Source organism: Panthera leo, chromosome D3, assembly GCF_018350215.1.
Source record: "Panthera leo isolate Ple1 chromosome D3, P.leo_Ple1_pat1.1, whole genome shotgun sequence".
Taxonomy (NCBI): Eukaryota; Metazoa; Chordata; class Mammalia; order Carnivora; family Felidae; genus Panthera; species Panthera leo.
In genome coordinates, this window is record NC_056690.1 from 46,978,797 (window position 1) to 46,999,067 (window position 20,271).

At 39.2% G+C, this 20,271-nt stretch overlaps 1 protein-coding gene and 1 long non-coding RNA gene across 9 annotated transcripts in view; one reads left to right on the plus strand and one right to left on the minus strand.

The window, feature by feature from the left end:
* OSBPL1A (oxysterol binding protein like 1A) overlaps nt 1-20,271 on the minus strand; it is a 243,168-nt gene that overhangs the window by 118,991 nt on the left and 103,906 nt on the right. The window contains exon 15 of one of the 6 annotated variants that reach the window (XM_042909435.1): nt 19,246-19,352. The exons of 3 other annotated variants lie outside the window; for them this stretch is intronic. In XM_042909435.1, the coding sequence (XP_042765369.1) occupies nt 19,246-19,352 (107 nt within the window). 2 more of the 6 variants (XM_042909433.1, XM_042909434.1) reach the window with 2 other exon arrangements.
* LOC122202972 overlaps nt 13,593-20,271 on the plus strand; it is a 54,631-nt gene continuing 47,952 nt past the window's right edge. For 2 of the 3 annotated variants that reach the window (XR_006194996.1, XR_006194997.1), the window contains exon 1: nt 13,593-14,162. This is a non-coding gene — a long non-coding RNA (uncharacterized LOC122202972). The remainder of the gene's footprint in view (nt 14,163-20,271) is intronic. The other variant, XR_006194995.1, reaches the window with a different exon arrangement.

Here is a 20,271-nt window from a genome sequence, read left to right on the forward strand (position 1 = left end):
AAAAATACCTTTAGATAGGTCTACTCAAGAACTGATGTTTGCATCAAATTTGCAAACACTGGCTTTGCATTAAACACAAAATGTTTGCAAGGTACTCTCAAACAGTGCAGAACACAGGGCTTCGGGAGGCATCCAGAATGAAAACCCCAACTGAGACTCTGTTAAGCACATTCTTGTCTCATTATGGTTGCAAAGCTTCTACCTAAAAATAGCTTACTCTTATATAACCACTCACCACAGATTTATATATTTTATGTATCCTTGAAATAAATTTCTTTTTTCAAGATGTGCCACCAGAGGTATAAACAATCATTTTTAAAAGCAGGGAAGTTTTATGGTAATCTAAACAAATCTGATTTTCAAAAGTTATTCAAAGATTCTGTAGTTGGTAGTTCTGATGAAAATAACTACAAAAAGTTATACATAGCAGAAGTAACACCTACCAAATCTCATTTTTTAAATGAATTTTAAAAATTTGCATACAATAAAGTCCATTTTAAGAGTATAGTTCAATGAATGTTCACAAATCTATACCCCATGTCACCAGCACCATTACAAAGATACAGAATATTTCTACTCCCACCCTCTGCCCCAAATTCTCCTGTGCTCCTTTACTGTCACTCTCCTGCTGTTCTCCCCACCCCCCACAACCACCGCTCTCATCTCCATAACTATGCTTTCTTTAGGTTTGTCTGTTCTTGATTTTAAATAAATGGAGTCATGTATGACACACTCTTTTGTGTCTGGCTTCTTTCACTAAGTACAATGTTTTTCAGAATCACTCATGTTGTTGCAAGCGTAAGCAGCTTTTTTTCTGTTCCTGATGCCCATTCCACTAGACAGCTATACCCTGATTTCCAACTCTTACTTTTCTAATGCCTTCAGTTCGGTCTATGTGGGAACAGTGTTAAGTCCAGAAAGACAGTAACTTTAACTTTGTTATTACAGAATTTTGATATTTCATTGTTTTAACAAGTGTTTTGCAGTTCTTAACCTGTTGGGGGGGGGGGAGGGGGAGACTAAAATATGCCAGGATCACAATTCAGTAGGTTCTAATTCCATCTGAAGAAAGCATTTTAATTAAAGCAGTGCTTCCCAAGTTTTGCAAGTCATGGCACAAACAGAATACAATCTTTGTATGGCAAACAGAAGAGATCAGCCACCTGGTTTAGACCCTTAGAAGGGTCTGCCCCTTCTAAGTGGAAAGGATTATTCATCTGAAGCTCACTACTTGGAGAGCTCTGTTAAGATATAGTTAAAGAGGGGCATCTGGGTGGCTCAGTCGGTTAAGCGTCCAACTCTTGGTCTTGGCTCAGGTCATGATCTCATGGTTTGTGAGCTGAAGCCCTGTGTCAGGTTCTGCGCTGAGAGCCTGCTTGGGATTCTGTCTCTCCCTCTCTCTCTCTGCCCCTCCCCTGCGTGCACTCTCTCTCAAAATAAGTAAATAAACTTAAAAAAAAAAAAAAGATACAGTTAAAGGACAAGTATTCTTACTTTAAAAACCTATATTGGATTTTATAGAAAAAATCTTCTGCACACATAAAACCGTATGTAAAATAAAATATTGATTAAACAACCAAAGTAATGTGAAAATCCTTAGAGTCTTAAAACAGTGAATGTGGCTTATTTTCCCTTCTTTGAGTGCAGCACTTAAATTATTTTTGTCTTCAAAATTTTTAAAAATTGACCCATGACTGTGAACAGGTGCCCACATGGCCCTTCCAAGCCCAGTACAATACAACTTCTTTTTTATTGAATTTAGATTCAAATGAGTTAACATATAGTGTAGTGTTGGTGTCAGGAGTAGAAGCCAGTGATTCATCACTTACCTACAACAGCCAGTGCTCACCCCACAAGGGCCCTCCTTAATGGCCGTCACCCATTATGATACAACTACTAATCAAAGGGGAGTCATTATGCTTCTCATGCAATAAATACTCATCACCACCTACACCATGCCAGGCATGCCAAGCTTCAGAGGATCAGCAACGAACAATATAGACCAAACTCCCTGCACTCAGAGAACTTATAGTCTACTGGGAGGAAACAGCTAGAAATGTCTGTTAGATGGTGGAAAACATTGAAAGCAAAAATAAAGCTGGGAAGGGGGAAGCCAGTCCTGGGAGACACGATGGCCAGAGAACTCAGTGATCAGGTGCCACTGAGTTAAAGGCTGACAAAGCTGAGGGAGAGAACCAGGCAAGGACCTGGGAGAAGTGTGTTCCAGGAAAGGGAAGAGTGAACATTCTGAGGGGGAAAAGGCTCCCAGTCTGTGGGACAGAAGGAAGCCACTGTCCTCAGAACAAAGCTGGGGTTGTGGAGTGAAGCACATGAGAGGCCATGAGGTAGGGGAGCAGGGCCCTTCCCATGGGACTTTGCGGAACACCAGAGCAATCAAGACTCTTCCTCCAGCAGAATGGAAAGCCAATGCGAAGTGCCATGCTCTGCACTCAAACTTCATGTGGAACACTGGCTTCACTTCTGGAGGACGTATTTTTAGAAAAAACCTGAGAGAGATCATTGCAGAGTAAGAAAACGATCTGGAAAGCCAGACATTATAGTAACAGTTGAAGGAACCTGTGGATGTTTGTAGAATTTACTAGTTGCTCCAAATAGCTGAGGTATTGTCCCGGGAGAGGAAACATTAAGTTTTTGTGATGTTGCAGAGCACAGACGTGAATTAAAAGAGAAATGGAAAAAGTTTCACCTTAATGTAAGGTTGAACCTTCTTTTACTTTTAGCTTTACCACAGGGGAATGGGTGGTCATAAGGAAAAAACTCCCGTATAATAGTAGTATCAGCAGGAAGAGGAGCCAACATCTAGGTATGTTTACCATATGTCAGGTGTTATGATAAATACCTGGCATACTATTTCATATAATCCTCCCACAATCCTGTGAGGTAGGTATTATTAGCGATGAAGAAACTCAAGCTTATTGAGATTACGTGACCTGCCTGAGACCAGCCAACTATTAAGTGACAGAGCTGGTATTCAAACCCAGGTCTGTGGGACTCGGGCTCCAAGCCTGGAAGTATTGGAGTACACTGCCTGTATATCCATTGATGGCAGTCTCACAAGCACATAAAATGACTATCTAGCTAAAGAGAGGATTCTTGCAAATGGAGGAAAATTCGAGGACCTCTAAGATCCTTTTGATGGCTTTGTGGTTACATTTTCCTCAATTTTCTCCCTAGTTTTTAAAATTTTACTTTGACTTCAAGATTTACAGAAAGTTTGTGCTCCTAAATATGGCTAAAGATCAAATAATTTCATTACAGAATATGTTAAATTCCCTGTTCAATTCTAATGCCCAGGTTAATTACTTTCTAGCTTTGATATTTTATTAGTTCCCATGTACAAATGAAGATAGGCTTGACTTTTCTCAAGTATATCAATTTCCTGGTTTCATATTTTATATCTGTGGTGATTCAAATATATCTTTCCATCTTCCTATGCTAACTCGGTAGACAAGATAAAATTCTTCTCAATTAAGCAATGACCCTTCAAAATACAACAGCAAGGCAACATCTGGTATCTAGAATACAGAAAGATAATGAAAATAAAGGGAGAATATGGATATTTAGACCTACACCTAGTCTTAAATCCATGGAAACCCTGAGAATTACCCATGCTTTGTGCAGCTGCATTTTCACTAAGGGAAAGGAGGGAAAAGAGCAAACCAGGGAGACTTGGGGCTATGTGCCCTCCACTACACTTCAACAGGGCAACTTCTGGTTTTGAAAATAAAGGAAAATCATGGCCTTGCACGGCTAGTATGGGGCAATGTAAGAAGAGACCGTCTGTCAACCCTGAGGTTGACATTTGGATAAAAAAGTGATTAACTCTACTTACTAAAAAATGTTTTTCCACATTTCACACCCATTAGGATGGCTACCATAACAAAACAATGGCAAGAGAAAATAACAAGTGTTGGACAGGATATAGAAAATATACTTATACTAAGATATTTGTACGCTCATGTTCACAGCAGCACTGTTCGTTCACACAGACAAAAGGTGGAATCAACACAAATGTAACATCGATGGATGAACGACTAAGGAAAATGTGTGTATGCTTACAATGGAATACTATTCAGCCTTAAAGAGGAAGAAATTTCTGACACCTGCTACAACATGGATGAACCCTGAAGGCATTATGCTGAGTGAGATAAACCAGGCACAAAAGGACAGATACTGAGTGATTCTACTTATAGGAGGTTCCTAAAGTCGTCCAATTCAGGGAGACAGCAGGTAGAATGGCAGCTGCCAAGGGCTGGGGGAAGAAGGGAATGGGGAATTATTGTTTAACGGGCTTAGAGTTTCAGTTTAGATGAAACTAAGAGATGCAAAGAGTTCTGGAGATGGATGGTGGTAATGGCTGCACAACACTGTGAATGTACCTAATGTGACTGAACTATGCACTTATAAATAGTAAAGAGAATAAACTCTATGCTCGTTGTATTTTACCACAAATAAAAATCATAAGAAAAGGCTCCAATTGTAACATTTGCCATATATTTTAACTTGGGTACTTGAAATTATCTATTACCAAGTCAATACCCAAGTGCATATATTGTTGACATAAAATAAAACCATAGTATAAAGTACAAATCTATTTCTAACATTGTAACAACTATTTACTTAGTATTTACTGCTTGCAGAAAAAAACCTAAAATTCAATCATCATACATGAATGCACTCTGAGGCATAACCACATTCAACCACATTCATAATTCACAAGAGAATGTTGTAATCCAGGGATTTCCAACCTGGGAGGCTATGAAAATACCGAATTTCTGACGGTATTAGGAGTGATGGAGCCCACAGGGGTGCCTAGGTGGCTCAGAAGGTTAAGCAATCAACTTTGGCTCAGGTCACGATCTCCCAGTTCGTGAGTTTGAGCCCAGCATCGGGCTCTGTGCTGACACAGCTCAGAGCCTGGAACCTGCTTTAGATTCGGTGTCTCCCTCTCTCTCTGCTCCTCCCCTGCTCACGTCCTGTCTCTCTCTCTCTCTCTCAAAAATAAACATTAAAAAATTAAAAAGAAAAAAAAAAAAGAGTGATGGAGCCCACCAAGATACTATGGACAAGCCACAAATCTGGCTCTGAATTCTCGTAAGGCCAAAACAGAAAGAGAAATACAATTATGCCCTTTTAATTGTCCACAAGGAAAAAATACATATCAATTCTTTAGGGAAAACAAACTCCCTCTTTGCCCTTAGCTCTAATTTCTTTTTCAGGGTAATGTATAGGGGAATGAGAGTATTCAAGGGCAGAATAATAATTTCATTAAAGCTAATCTTTTTTTTCAGGGGCGCCTGGGTGGCTCAGTCGGTTCAGTGTCCAACTTCGGCTCATGTCATAATCTCATGGTTTGTGAGTCTGAGCCCTCCGTATGGCTCTGTGCTAACAGCTCAGACCCGAGAGCTTACTTCCAATCCTCTGTCTCCCTCTCTCTCTCTCTGCTCCTACCCCACTCATGCTCTGTGTCTCCCAAAAATGGACAAACATTTAAAAATTTTTTTTTTTCTTTTGAAATGCCCCTCAACAGAAATTGAGGATATAATTCTAACTTACAGCTTAGCAAAGGCTATTTTTCAGGAAATCAAGAAAATACATCCCAGGATGCAGTATTCTGATATATTTATCCTAAAATTAGACTATCTAGAGAAAGGGATGAATTCTGTTATCTTCTAAAAATGTGACCTCTGTCAAGCAATATTTTCACAAAAAGAGGGACAGCATTTTCTGTGGAGAGCCTGGAATACAGGTATTCTGTGCAAACTCTGAAGACACTGCAATATTCTTGGCCATTTGTTTGTTTCTAAAGTTGGTATCCTTTTGTCAAACTAAGAAATTAGCTAATAGATGGCCACATAAGCTTTGAAACAAGATAGACTATCTTCTCTAATGGATAAATTTTCTAACTGAAGCTGAGTGTGATACAGTGGGGTTGTTCTTTCAGCACTAAATTTGGAGGCTGAATACTGGGTTTAGCTCTGAACGTGGCCCCCACCTCTCTACATAGACTTGGGAAAGTGGCTGTTCCTCTCTGCAGGCCTTCCTTTCCTCACCTGTCAAAAGTTAACAGATCATTGTATCAACCATTTGGAACTGTGTTTTGTGAAGGTGCCTTAGTGGACAGAAAGGTGGTTGCATTTGCCCTATGCCCCAGGGAAATCTTTTGAGGATCACCAGACTAGATGCTTTACAGTCTAAGAGTGATTCTACGACCTTGGGATTTTAAGCAACTAATCCATAACACAAACTAACATAACAAAAACAAATGAGGAAAATATTCACAATTAAGTCCTTTCTATCACAAGAAATTTTACTAAGGAGAACTATATTCACAAACTTAATTTTTAATTCAGTTGTTTAGAATGTGAAACAAAATCTCCCTCATATAAGCACTGTAAGTAAAGGTAGATTTCTCAAGTAAACTCAAAAAGGCAGTATCCTAAGTGTAGCAAATAATAAATAGGTAATGATGCAGCTACAGGATAGTTTCCAGCCACCAGGTGTAATGACATGTCCATGTCTCTAGTCCCCATCTACCAGAGGACAGATGCCTCCCCTGAATCTCAACCACTGAGCACAACTTCCTTGCTTCCTGTCATTCCTGTGACACCTACGGCTTCCCATCAGGGTTTCTTTGATCCAACACCCCAAGCCACAAACCACTTCTCTGTTCCTGAATTGAGCATGAAATCCTTTCAAGGCATGTTTCTGAAAATAAAGCATGGGAAGACTGTCTCTTGTAAAACCGTTGGGTTTAGCCTTTCATCATTTGAGTCTCACAGCAACTCCTGAAGTAGAGAGAAGGCGTCTGTTTTAATAATTCTGTGTTACATGAGAGGAATAGGAGACCTAAGAATGAGCCGCCCAGAGTCACATGGCAAGACCACGGTCACTAATACTGGAGCCTGCAGCTCAGGACTCCAAATAAGAGCAAGTCCATATTGTCCCATCTGTGCTTTCTTCTTGGGCCTTGCCCAAAGTCTCCCTGACTTTGTTGTCATCAGTTGGATGGACTGAGTGAGGAGTAACAAAGATTATGCAGTAAATAAGGGTGAACCTGTGAGCATCCAAAGAAAATTAGACACAGGTTATCTGCTTTTTCCTCTTTGGTGCTGGAGCCAAGTTTCTGCAGAGAAGGAAAGAACAAGATGGCATATGTAGAACGGACAATGGAAAAATCCTCCAAGGATGGGGGTGGGGAGAGGAGCAGGTAGAAAATTGGAAAGACAGTGAGAAACAGGTGAAGACAAGGGAATGATGATCATTCCTCCACCATGCAGACTGTCAAGAGGTAGAAAAGAAGTTGTCAGGGTGAAGGAAAGAGGAAGAAGATGAGAAGCAAGTCGGTAAAGGAAACAGAAATACCAACCAATGACAACAAGAAGAGTGAGGTAAGAGAAAAAAAAATTGGAAGTAGTTAAAACCTTTGCAAAAGTATTATGTGTTTTAAGTATTAGAAGGGCAGCACTCTACACATATTAGCAGTTCTTAGTCTAGAAAGATGAAGTCTCAGGAAATACATGATTAAGTCTATAAAATAAAGTAATGGATAAAAACCAGCAGGAATATATTCATTAAGTTACAAAATACTACAATTATGAAACCTACAACTTGAAATCTGGAAAAGAACAAATTTTGAACAAAATATGTCCTTCCAAGAGACAGAGGATAACAAATGTATAGAACCTAGGGAAATAAACTCAAAAAAAAGTGATAGAGAACTATAAAAATTAATTTTAAACAAAAAAGATGGCAACAAATAACAAGCTAAAAAGAGTTCTTTGAAAAATAATCAAATAAACAAAGCCTTAATGAGACTGATATTAAAAAGATATTAATTGGAAATATCCAAATGAATATTAGGAAAAAAAATGGAAAACATTAGGAAAAAATATTTAATTACAGATTCAAAATAAGTTAAAAAAAAAAGTAAGACCATTATGAAAAACCTTATAACAATAAATTTTAACACTTAAATGGAAAGGATAAATTCCTAGAAATAGAGAACTTGTCAAAATTGACCCCAAAAGAAAAAGAAAACTAAAATAGTCCTATAGCCATTAAATATGTCTAATTACTAGTTTAAAAATCCCACAAAAATAGCTTTATAAGAGGGAACAGACCACTTCAATTACATATAAACTCTTTCAGGGAACAGCAAAATAGAGAATACTCCCAAACTCATTTTATGAAGCCAGTATAATAACCTGGATACCAAGCCCTGATGAGGACAGAACCAAAAAAAAAAAAAAAGAAAGAAAGAAAGAAAAAGAAAAAAAAATTACCAACCAACCTCATTCATAAATAGATACTAAAATCCAAAAGAAACCAAATCGAGGAGAATGTTAAAGATAATACATAATGACCAAATTAGGTTTATTCCAATGACACAAAGGTGGCATATCATCAGAAAAAGTCTAAAAACATTAATTTGAAAAAATATAATTTGCCACCTTAATAAAGAAAAACCTTATGATGCTCTTATTAAATGCAGAAAGAATCTGATAAAATCCAATACCCTTTCATGATTAAAAAACCTCAACAAGAATTAAAAAGAACTTCAATAATCTAAGAAATGGTATTTATTAAATATCACTCTTAGTAGTGAATTATTAGAAATATGCCCCTTTTTAAAAATCAGGGATGAACACCGTTTCCCACCATCTCAGCTTCCATCCAGTATTGTCCTGAAGGCCCTCTCCAGTACATTAGGAACATGAAAAATAAATGAGATTTAAGAATTGAAAGAAAGGAACAAAACTGTATAATTATTCTACAATTATGATTGTCTACAGAAAATCAGTCTGTCTTCATTATTTCTACTTTCTTGCTTCCCATTTACTCTGCAGCTCATTGCAATACACCTTCTTCCTATGCCATGCTTCTAGAACTTCCCCCATCAGTTGTTACCTCAACTCGTTGACCCAGCTGTCCCATTGGCCTCCCTTGTTCTGGACTTTTCCTGCCTCTCTGGCTGATTTTGCTCAGTGTTCTCCACTGGTTCCTTTTTTCCCTTTTTGTCTTTTAATATAAGTATTCAATCCTTTGATTTCAAACTCTTTCAAGCTGGATGTCTCCGAGGTGACATTATTTACTCCTTCAGCCTCAAGCTCCATGTTTATTCAGGTGACTTCCAATACTAATGATTCACAAATTTTTATTGAATGAGTAAGGATGCCCTTCTTGGACGTCACCATGTCCAAAGGTGAACTCACCCTCCACCTACTCCCTTTATTCCCTCCTTCAGTAATTTATTCGCCATAAGCCTGCGAACTGTCTAGGATTCCATCTTCTCCTCCATTCCACATATTCAACTATTATCGGCTCCTATTAGGTTATTTTTGAGTCTCTCTTGGCTTTGTACCTTGCTTTCCTTTTCAGTAGTCACCAACTCAGTTCAGACTCTGATTATCTCTCTCTTGAATTCCTGCACCTGGTCACCCTGTTTTCAGGCCTTCCTCTAATCCTTCCTGTAAGGAGCAAATCTGATTAAATCTCTCCCCTCTTCAAAATCTTTCAGTGATTCTAACTCCCAAGATAATGTTCAAACTCTTTAGGCATATTTAATAAAACCTTTCAAGAAGACCCTGCTTCTATTCATCTAGCTTTGACTGGTTTAGCAAGTTATCTGACAAGGTAAACACTGTGTAAATACTTACTGAATTAAGGACAAAAAATTACATAAAGTAATAGATATCAAATCAATGGTGGACCATTATAAAAATGTATGGGGGTTATATCCTTACTACTCTTAAGTTAAAATGAGAGGAAAATTGTATCTGCCTGTAACTTATTCAAAATTCATTAGACAGAATATAATCTGGTACTGCACTCTCTAGCAGGAATTCAAGACAAATACAATTGCATGCAGGTTACAGACTTGGTATCCTTGTGATACAAAAACTTACCAGGAAAAGATCCTGGGTCATACCAAGCATGACAAGGCTAATCACACATATACACTCTCCCCGCGCCCCGCCCCCCCCCAGCCTCATACTGCTTAATTAAAACCTTATGTATTTTTGTTCAAATACTTTACAAATTATCAAAATGAAAACCTGCTTCATTTTACATAAACTTCCTATTTATTTAACTTCTGTCCTAGTTGCTTCCAAAATTAATTTGAAATCTATTTCCTGATTATACACAGAAGCTAAAAATTTAGGAATAATGCTGAATAATGTGGACCAAGTAAAAAATCTAAATTTCTGCTTGGAATTAAAAATTCTTATAATCCTCACAGAGCTGATAAACACAATCGTATGTCTGAATACTAATAAGTTTATAAAAGCTTTGTAGAATATAAATGGTAAATGTCATAAACTGTACATAAAGCTGAAGACATGGTATTACATAACTATTTTTATCAATTATTTTACATACAGTATTCTAAATGTGCTTGACTGTATTTATATACTACCCTGTAGTATGTGCATCTGCTTTTAAATATGGAAAATCTAACACCTTTTTTCATTTCCCTCATTCTGCAAGGTGTACAACTGAGGGTAGAGAGATTATGTGGGTCACTTTCGGCCTCAATGAAATTCCCTAAAATGAGCCTTTAAAGAGTTTCTAAAGAGGGGAGACTAGAGTCTGGCAATCATAGTCACAGTGACACAAATGCTTTTAAGATCCCAGTCTAGTAAAAGTAGTACTGGGACAAAGGCTGAAATAGCTCTCTGGTCATCATGCTCAGATTAAATATCTACTCAATCAAAATTGAGTTAATTTACCAAAGTCATCAACTTCACTGCTGAAATCAAACACGATTTGGACCAGAGATGAACTTCGGTGTGTCCTCAAACAGAAAAAAAAAATTTTTTTTTATACTTAGATCCCCATATTCTAGCCTACACATTCCTCCACCAACACACATTTCAAGCATTTTTCTCTTTTGAAAAAGATTCCTAAGTTACCCTATGTCTCTAAAACAAAATGCCTTCAGTCTGTCTTTGAATCTAATTAAAATTAAGAAACTTTTAATACCTTTAATAACTCTCAAAAGCTGGACTAAGCTCTTCCCTGGTATCTTCCCTTTCTTACTAGCCTCCCTCCAAATCCCAGAAAAAACCAGCACAACAGAAAACACAAAACAACTAGCCACATGCTCTGAATGCTGGGGAACGTGATTCTCCACTGGTTTAGGCTACAAAGAAAGCCTATGAGTAATCAAAAATCCTTAATCAAAACAAAGTTAAAAGCTACCTCCCTTCCCGCTCCCCAGCCCCAGTATAATTTCTCCTTTTCTCTTTAATCCACTCAAGTGTTTCCTTGGAATTTTAGCGGCCTCCAAACAGCGGATGGTAAGTTCATCTCAATGTCAGCCAGGGCAGAGACATGCAAAAAATCACTAACTTGGAAGGTTATTTAGGACAATAATGTCTTTCACTGCCTTACTCCTCCCACTCGGGCCCCACTTGACCTACTACCAATATTTAGCTGGGAGAAAAAAAAAAAAATCTGTCCACAGGCTTTCCCCCCAGCGGCTCTTCCTGTGGGAACCCGACGCACACCCGGAGCCGGCAGGAAGACCCTGGCCAGGCAGGGACATCAGGGTCTCCCGGCTTCAAGCACCCCTCCCCACTCGCCCGCTGCTGCACTCCGCTCCCCGCACAGGCGTCCAACTATTCTTGGATCTACTCACATCCCTAGATCTCGTCTGGCCGCCCTCCCCCCTTCCTCCCCTGGTGTCCTCTGTCGCCCCGAGGCTGACCTAGCAAAGCCCCCGGCGGGCGCACACACTCACCCACCTGGGCCGGATCTGGGGATCCCCGGCAGCGCGCTCCACCCTTCACTCCTCGGCCAGCTCCAGCACAAATGCGCCGGCCTGTCCCTCCGCCTCCCCTCCAGCCCAGCCCAGGGCGGCACCGCAAGGTCTCTCTAAGTCACCTTTGCTCGGCCCGCCCCCGGCTCCAGCGAGGTCAAGCAGAGGCGCGGCCCGCCCGCCAGCGGCCCAGGACTCCGGTGCCGGGCCGCCAGAGGTCCGTGCAGCGCCCTTCGGCCGCAGAGCCAGAGCCGCCCTCCCCTCCAGGGCTTGCCGGGGAGAGTGCGAGCAGCGCGGGGAACGGCCTGCGGCAGGCAGCTCCGCGCTGCCGCTGTCGTCGTCCAGTCCCTCCTCCCGAGGCCCCCCTCCCGCGTGGCCCGCTCCGCGGAGGCGCAGGTAGGGACGTGCCCCGGACGGCGAGAGCCCGCACACAGCCCTTGCGAGCGAGCAGGCGGACTGCGCGCCCCGCAATTCTCGGGGAAGGAAGTAAGGAAACTGCTACTCGTGCTCTGCGTGCATCCCGCGGAGGCTCCTGCGAGGTCCTAGAGCGGGCTGTGTGCTCAAGCCCTCTCCTGGCGACGCCTGCCCTGACAACTTCTAAATGGCCAGCCCGCCCCTGGGGAAAAGCAGAGAGGAATCCTCTTTGGACTCTTGCACCTCAAAGGTAACTGACTCTTACTCTGGCTTACACTTTAGAGTGAGGGTTTCCGATTCCAAAACAAACACTAGTCCTCTTGTCCTTTATTTTTTTAATGCACGTTCTAGGCTACCATTTGGGCAATGAGGAAAACAATGGTATTAATTCTACTAATGTGAAACCTAGATGGTTTCTTATTCCGGCTAGGCTTGAAGCGTAGACCAAGACGCCCAAGGACAGTAAAACCACGTAAATAATACACTCAAGTGGGGTGTTCAGGCTAAGGAAATTTCTGTGAGGCTCGGGTGGGGGTGGGATACACATAACTTTCAGTTCCAACGGTTTTAAACAATATAAATCTGTCCTCAAACTTTAGGGAGCAGAGTAATAACTGAACCAAACTATTTCTTTAACAAGATCACGGGGGACTTTAAGTTCGCTGTCCCAACAGTGGTGGCTGTAACTGTGCTACAGATATAAAATGCGTAAAAGATGATGCAACAGTACACTAGAAAATTTGGAATTTATGTCAATGAGGTTTCACAGTGTCTTTGAAAAGTCTGTTTTTTTCTTTTTCCCCCCATTCTAAACTAAATGGTATTGTGAAATGTCACATTAGGCACTAAAAGCAGCTGCTACACAATCTTCCTCCCTGGACTCTAAAAATCAGAATTCAGTTTACAAAAGTGGTACTAGGCAGCAAAGACAACAAAATGTTTTAGAGGGCAATTTACAGAGCACCTAAACTGTGTCAGGCACTGTACTGAGGAGCTTCACATAAAGTAACTCGTTTGTATTCTCATTTTCAGATTTGGAAATGGAATTTCCAAACATATCTTAATTTTCTCAACGTCAAGATATAGATCCCAATTGGTCTGCTCTTTGTATTCTTGCCTTTGTACATTTCATTATGCATTCATTCACATATTTATTAACTGTCTACTACATGCCAAGTACTTATGCTAGACACAGATGCTACAAAAATTCCTAAGATACAGTTGCTTCCTTAAGGGGCTCTTTAGTAAATACAGAATCAGACAAGTAAATATATAATGATACAATGTGATAAGTGCTCCAACAGCAAGGACTCTCAGAACAGGAGGGATATCTAAGCCAGTTTTGAAGGGTGGAACCTGGGATGAGGCAATGGTCAGTCATCTGATAGCACAATCCTTAGAACTCTATCCCCACAGAGTGGCAACAGGGAATCTGTTGGGTGGGGGGAGAGGGGGTACAGGGAGACAGGCAACTGAGAGATAGGAAGGAAAAACAACCGACTTTAAGGGGTGAGAGGAGGAGGAGGAAGAAGGATGAACACAGGACAGCTTCCATGATTGTGGCTTGGGGTCCTGAATATGTGTAATTCTGCTTTAGACACACTGGCATGAAATGCCTGTGATAGAATCATATGTAAATGTTTAAAAGTCAGCTGGATATACTGGTTCATAGCTCAGCTTAGGAGAGATCTACTGTGGAGATATCGGAGTCATCATGGATTTCTGTTTGAAGGAATGGCTAAGATCATCCACGGAGAATGCCAAGTGAGAAGACCACTGAAAGAAACCAGGGGACAATAACATTCAAGGCACAGGCAGACGAAAAGATGCTTCAGAAGAAAACTGAGGAGAAGCTGCTCTAAAGGAAAGAGAAGACAGAAGAGGTAGGCACCACAGCAATCACTGAGAAGAATCCCCAAAACAAGTAGCAGTCAAACGCCAGATCCATCACAGGACAAGCAAGGTAATTTAAGGGTATCCTCTGACTTAGCAGTAAGGAGATGGCAAGAATGGTTCCAGTGGGCTAGTTGAAGAATAAAGAAGTAGAAACAAAGTATCACATTTTCTAAAATAGAATTGGAAAGGCGTGTAAGGAGACCAGCTATAAGGGAGTAGAGAATGCAAAAGAAGAGAGGAGCTGTTTTTGAAGCAGGATGGAAGGAGACAGATGCCAAGGAAAGGAAAGAAAAAAGAGACTGGGGGAGGGAGTGGCAGGGAACTGACAGCATAGACAGCCGCTGCCTCATGTTTAACAAAGAATTTTGCTCAGAGCAGAGGGAGAGGAGGAAAGTGAAGACATGACAGAGAGGTGAAAGCCTGAAAAGTACAAACATTAAGAAATGTCTGAAGGACTTTGAGCAGTCCAGGAAACTAATGAAGAGGCGACCTCGACTTTATAAAGCTCTAAGCCCACAGGAGGGCATGGTTTCTCTCCAAAGATTATCAGCATCTCATCCAAAGTAGTAATACCTTCCAGTTGGTTCCAATAGAAGGTCCAAATCTCTCCATTACACCACAAACTGAGTATCACTATCCCAATCATACATCTGGATTCTAGCTCTTTAGCAGTCAACTCAGGAGACTTACCATGGAAGCACAGAATATTTTATAAGTGAGCTTACGCTAGTTTTAAATAGGCAAGTTCCTACCTTGGAAAACCTGGTTTGACTAATATCAAAGGGAGCTCCATAATACACAGAACAAGAAGGGAACCAATGACAGCACTGTGTGACATTTTAGCCACTTGTGATACCACTCTCTGGGTAAGGAAAACTATAGAAACAATAACTCATGAAGCAAATTTCTAGCCTTTTGATATTTTTTTTTTCCCACATAGGATCCACATTTAACATGTGGCTTGACCTCATGGCCCTGAGATTAACAGTTGCATGTTCTACCAACTGAGCCAGCCAGGTGCCCTTTTATTTATTCATTTTATTTAAAAAAAAAAAAAAATTTTTTTTTAACCTTTATTTATTTTTGAGACAGAGAGAGACAGAGCATGAACGGGGGAGGGTCAGAGAGAGGGAGACACAGAATCTGAAACAGGCTCCAGGCTTTGAGCTGTCAGCACAGAGCCTGACGCGGGGCTCAAACTCATGGACTGCGAGATCACGACCTGAGCCGAAGTCGGACGCTTAACCGACTGAGCCACCCAGGTGCCCCTTTATTTTTTTTTATTTATTTTTTAAATTTAAAAAAAAAAATTTTTTTTTAAACATTTATTTTTGAGACAGAAAGAGACAGAGCATGAACGGGGGAGGGTCAGAGAGAGAGGGAGACACAGAATCTGAAACAGGCTCCAGGCTCTGAGCTGTCAGCACAGAGCCCGACGCGGGGCTTGAACTCACGGACCATGAGATCGTGACCTGAGCTGAAGTCGGAGACTCAACCGACTGAGCCACCCAGGCACCTCCCCCCAGGTGCCCTTTTAAATAGAACTCTCAAACAAGGCTAAAGACAGTTGTGGCATTCACATTCTCCAATGTCTCCCCCAAGAATATCACCCCAAGAACACCTAATAAATTTCCCTTTAGTAAATCAAACTCAAACTTTACAGCTTACTTTATATATTGCAGTTTTTTCCAAAAACACAAGTTGTGTTATTTACAAGTAAAATATGCGTATATAATGCACCTCATTTAATGTAGAGGTCGTATAGAAACCTTGAATATCTGGGTCATATCAGAGCATCCCCAAATAAGCAAAGAACACTCACATACCACAGAAATAGAAAGACCCAAATCCAGGCATTAAGGACTGTTCTCATTATAAACCCCTCAATTTCTCATACAGAGCCAGCTTGTTCTTACTGTGAACATAATTTTACCGAGTTTGGTCATCTGGTTTTCTTTTTAATAAACAGAACATTAGAAAGAGTAAGGCAGAAGGGATCAGTATTCTGTTACAGACAGGCACACAGTTGATCTAAAACTCAAGAGAAAAAAATCTAAAACCCATAAAGAGCAAAACTAAATACAAGAGCATTAGCAGGACTGGGCCATTTTGTCAAATTACAGAGTCCTATAAACATTATCCCCTGAAGGCATCTCTGCATTAAGATACAGAGTAATTATGAACATACAAAAGGACAGCCCAGAAAAGATAAAATTAAGTGCTAAAAATTTAGCATAAGATGTAAATGGGTAATATTTAGAATAACTGTCATCAAAGAGACTAGAATAAAAACAAGTTTTGCTGCTGTGGAGACTGGGATCACTTCAATCGATTGGATCCCCATTATGTGCCAGGTACTGTACAAGGGGTTTTGCCAATATGATTACATTTACCTTTCAAAACATTCTTTTTTGATTGGTCACCACTTTAAAAAGGAAATTGTATATGAAAACTGAGGCAGACAGATTAAATAGCGGAGCATGATTAGACCCAGGTCTCTGTGAGTTCAAAGCTTTTTAATAAAATTTCCAGATACAGAAATGTAACTTACAATTCCAGATAAATAAGGCATTACTATACCTAATTATTCTGCTCTGACGTCCATTATACTATTAAATTCTTATATTAGTTCTTAGCCATTTGAAAAGCTAACTTTGATGATGTCATTTATCTTTTAATTATTTGGGGGGGCCTTTTCATGGTCTATAATCATATTTCTCACAAGGAAATCCATAAATACTACTGAGAACCTCAGAGTTAATATCTCATAGCATTAATTAGAAAGAAACTTAAAGATGCCTTAAAAGTTTGAAGCAGTAAGTGCCACTTCCTAAATGAGTCCTGTGTGTCACACAGTGTGTTAATATGCTCTATATACATATTATTCATCTATATACATTTGATACCCACACCTGATACTGAGGTATTCACATATTTTCATTGTACAGAAACTAGCCTACAGTTGGTTAGGAAAAAGATTTTTAAAAGGCCCATAAGACTTTCAGACCAGTGCTGCTAACAGTGACTTACTATATGGTCTCCCTTATTGTAAGATGAAAATATCAAGGTTCAAAGAACTTAAGTAGCTCTTTGTCACTTGAATAATAAGGATGGAAAGAACACAATCATTCCACAAATACTCAAATTTTCTTTAGACAATACCGCCTTCTCCCAAAATGAATTAAATCCAAAGTTAAAGACACAAAAGCTCCAAAATGCCATCAGAGAAAAGGGGTCACGAGTGTTAGATAGCATCCTACAATAATAACTGCTGATTTGTACTCAGGGCTTACTATGTGTCAGGAACTATGCTCAGCATTTTGCTTACATTATGTTATTTTATCCTCATGACAAATTTAAAAGTCTAAAAGTCTAATTAAACTTTAGGCTAATCTACTCTTGCACATCCAGATTTTCACAGAGAAGTAATCATGAAGCTGTATTTTTAAGCAGTTTAAAAATTAGCATAGGTTGGCTTCTCCAGAAATTAAATTACTTCTAATTTAGCGTTTACCTTAAAACTATACATCTCTAAAACAAAGACGTTATTGACACATCCAGCAGGTGCCACAGAAGAGATGTTAATGAGATTTGGTTTTACGATATGTTAAGTATTACCTGAATCCCTAGACACCATAATTTGTTCATTTTAAAAATGTTCTACAATGCTATTCAGGTTTATTTAGATTACTACATCATGCCTCATTTAAATAAGCTAGAATATGACATCACCAAAAATAGAAATGCTGAGGGGATGTTTTCAAATAGTATTGGAAGAATCAACCATTTAAAATGCTTAATGAACAGGGGCCGCTGGATGGCTCAGTCTGTTAAGCATTCGACTCTTCACTTCAGCCCAGATCATGGTCTCATGGCTCATGGGTTTGATCCTACAAACCCATGAATGCCTGCTTGAGATTCTCGCTCTCGTTCTCCCTCTCTCTCTGCCCGTCCCCCGCTCACGCTCTCTCACACACGTGCTCACTTTCAAAATAAACAAACTTAAAAAAAAGTTCAATGAACAATTATGTTTTCCTGTGATAGTTAATAAAATTCTATTGGCTTTCTGGAAGTTTGTTTTAAATGAATTTCAGATCATTTACATATTTTTTCTCCAAATAAAATACAAAATTTGTGTTGTACATAACAAAATTGGCATTAAAAATTTTTTAACATGAATTCACAAGTCTTCTGTTATTTTTTTAATGTTTATTTTTGAAAGAGCGCGCGCACGCATATGAGTGGGGGAGGGGCAGAGAGAGAGAGGGAGACACAGAATCCAAAACAGGCTCCAGGCCCTGAGCTATTGGCACAGAGCCGGATGAGGGCTCGAATTCACAAACCATGAGATCATGACCTGAGTCGAAGTCAGATGCTTAACCAACTGAGCTACCCAAGTGCCCCCACAAGGCTTCTGTTCTAATCACAAGAAAATAAAATGTCACATCTTTACATATACATATCTCATATATATGAGAGAAATATACAAAACCATTTTCATCTGCCTTGTTTTATCAAAACGTAGTTTCTAACTAAAAGGTACAAATAAATTGTAACAAGAATAAGAAATGTAGTGTCTTAAACTAAAACGTTGAAGATTGACCATATATGTAGAAATTAACAGAATGGAAAAGAAGGCCTATGGCTGCTTGGCTTGCATTCAGAAAAAGAATTACTAATGGATAAACGTATCACTCTTACCAATATTTGGGAAAATGGCAAATTTTGAATGGGAGAAAACAGGGGGAAAAGAATACAAGTTATTTCACCCATTGAGCTCAGGTCACACAGATTAGTATGACAGCACTATTTTCTAAATAAAAATACTGTGTATTTTTCTTATAAAACCTCTGGTTTCCACAATATTTTCGCAACCCTCTTGTTGAAATGCCACAAGAACTCTGAGTAGAACTTTAAAACATAGTTGATAAATATAGCTATATAATTAGATATGAACCTAAGTTACTTCAGAATCATCTTGCTTAATCAAGAATAAATGAGTTTTAAATTTTAGCGAAAAACAAAGCTTTCACTTTCTTTGTTAAGACTATTTTCTCCTACCTTTGGACAATTTGAAAGCAATGACTTATTGGATGATTGAGTATGTGACACCCAGACAGTTACTGAAAAATTCAATTCCAACTACCTACCCCTTCTTGTTTAGTGAAGAGATTAAGGCAATCACTCAAAGCTACACAAGTTTCTCTGGAAGCTTCAGAGACAACTTCAACTTTCTGAAGAAATGATGGAAGCATGTCTATAAATAAAAATAAATAAATAAAATTAGTGTGATTTTTAAGACCACAAAAATTTTATATTATTTTTTAAAAGTAATCTCTATACCCAATGTGGGGCTCAAACTCACAACCCTGAGATTAAGAGTTCCAAGTTCTACCGACTGAGCCAGGAAAGACCACAAACATTTTTATATGGACTAACTTTATCTTTCCTTCTAGCTGCCTTAAACAAAGCATACAGTATATTCCTTGAGCATCATTAAGTACCTACTGTATGCAGGGCACATAAATTGGTACAGTAAAAGAAAAGATGAACCCTTGTCCTAAGAAGGACTATATCCTGAAGAGTCAGGACTAAAACAAAACAAAACAAAGTTTATAGGAATAAGTAATATAATGTTTAAGAAAAGCAGTTAACATTTCCTTTCATGATATTCTATGCTAGATAAGTAGTTTTATTCAAAAGCCAAGTGCTAGAAAGAGATAAAAATAATACTGTAGTTGACATGATGGCTAACATATCTAAAGGCAGCATTAACTCAACTTCCTCTAGTGCTTATTGGATAAATGTTTGGCATGGATAGGTCTTTGCACTCTCACAAATGTGTCCCTCTGGGGGCCCAGTATCTTTTGGATATAAGTTGGGAACAAAAAAAAAATGGTAATGTTACGATCATCCCAGGTTCCCTAAGGAAAATCTTAATCCATTTACCTATTACAAACAACAACAACAAAACAAAAAACAAAAGGCTGGCAAGGGAAAGCTGCAAAATGCACACACATCACTTAAAAAATAAAACGACATTTTCTGTTCAGATTAATGCTGGAGAAATGTACTTAATTGAAATAGTTTTGGACTTTGTGTTAATTATATATTAAGATCTTCTAAGCGTATCCCTTCTAGCAAATAACATTAAGAAAGCTTGTCATCTAAAAATA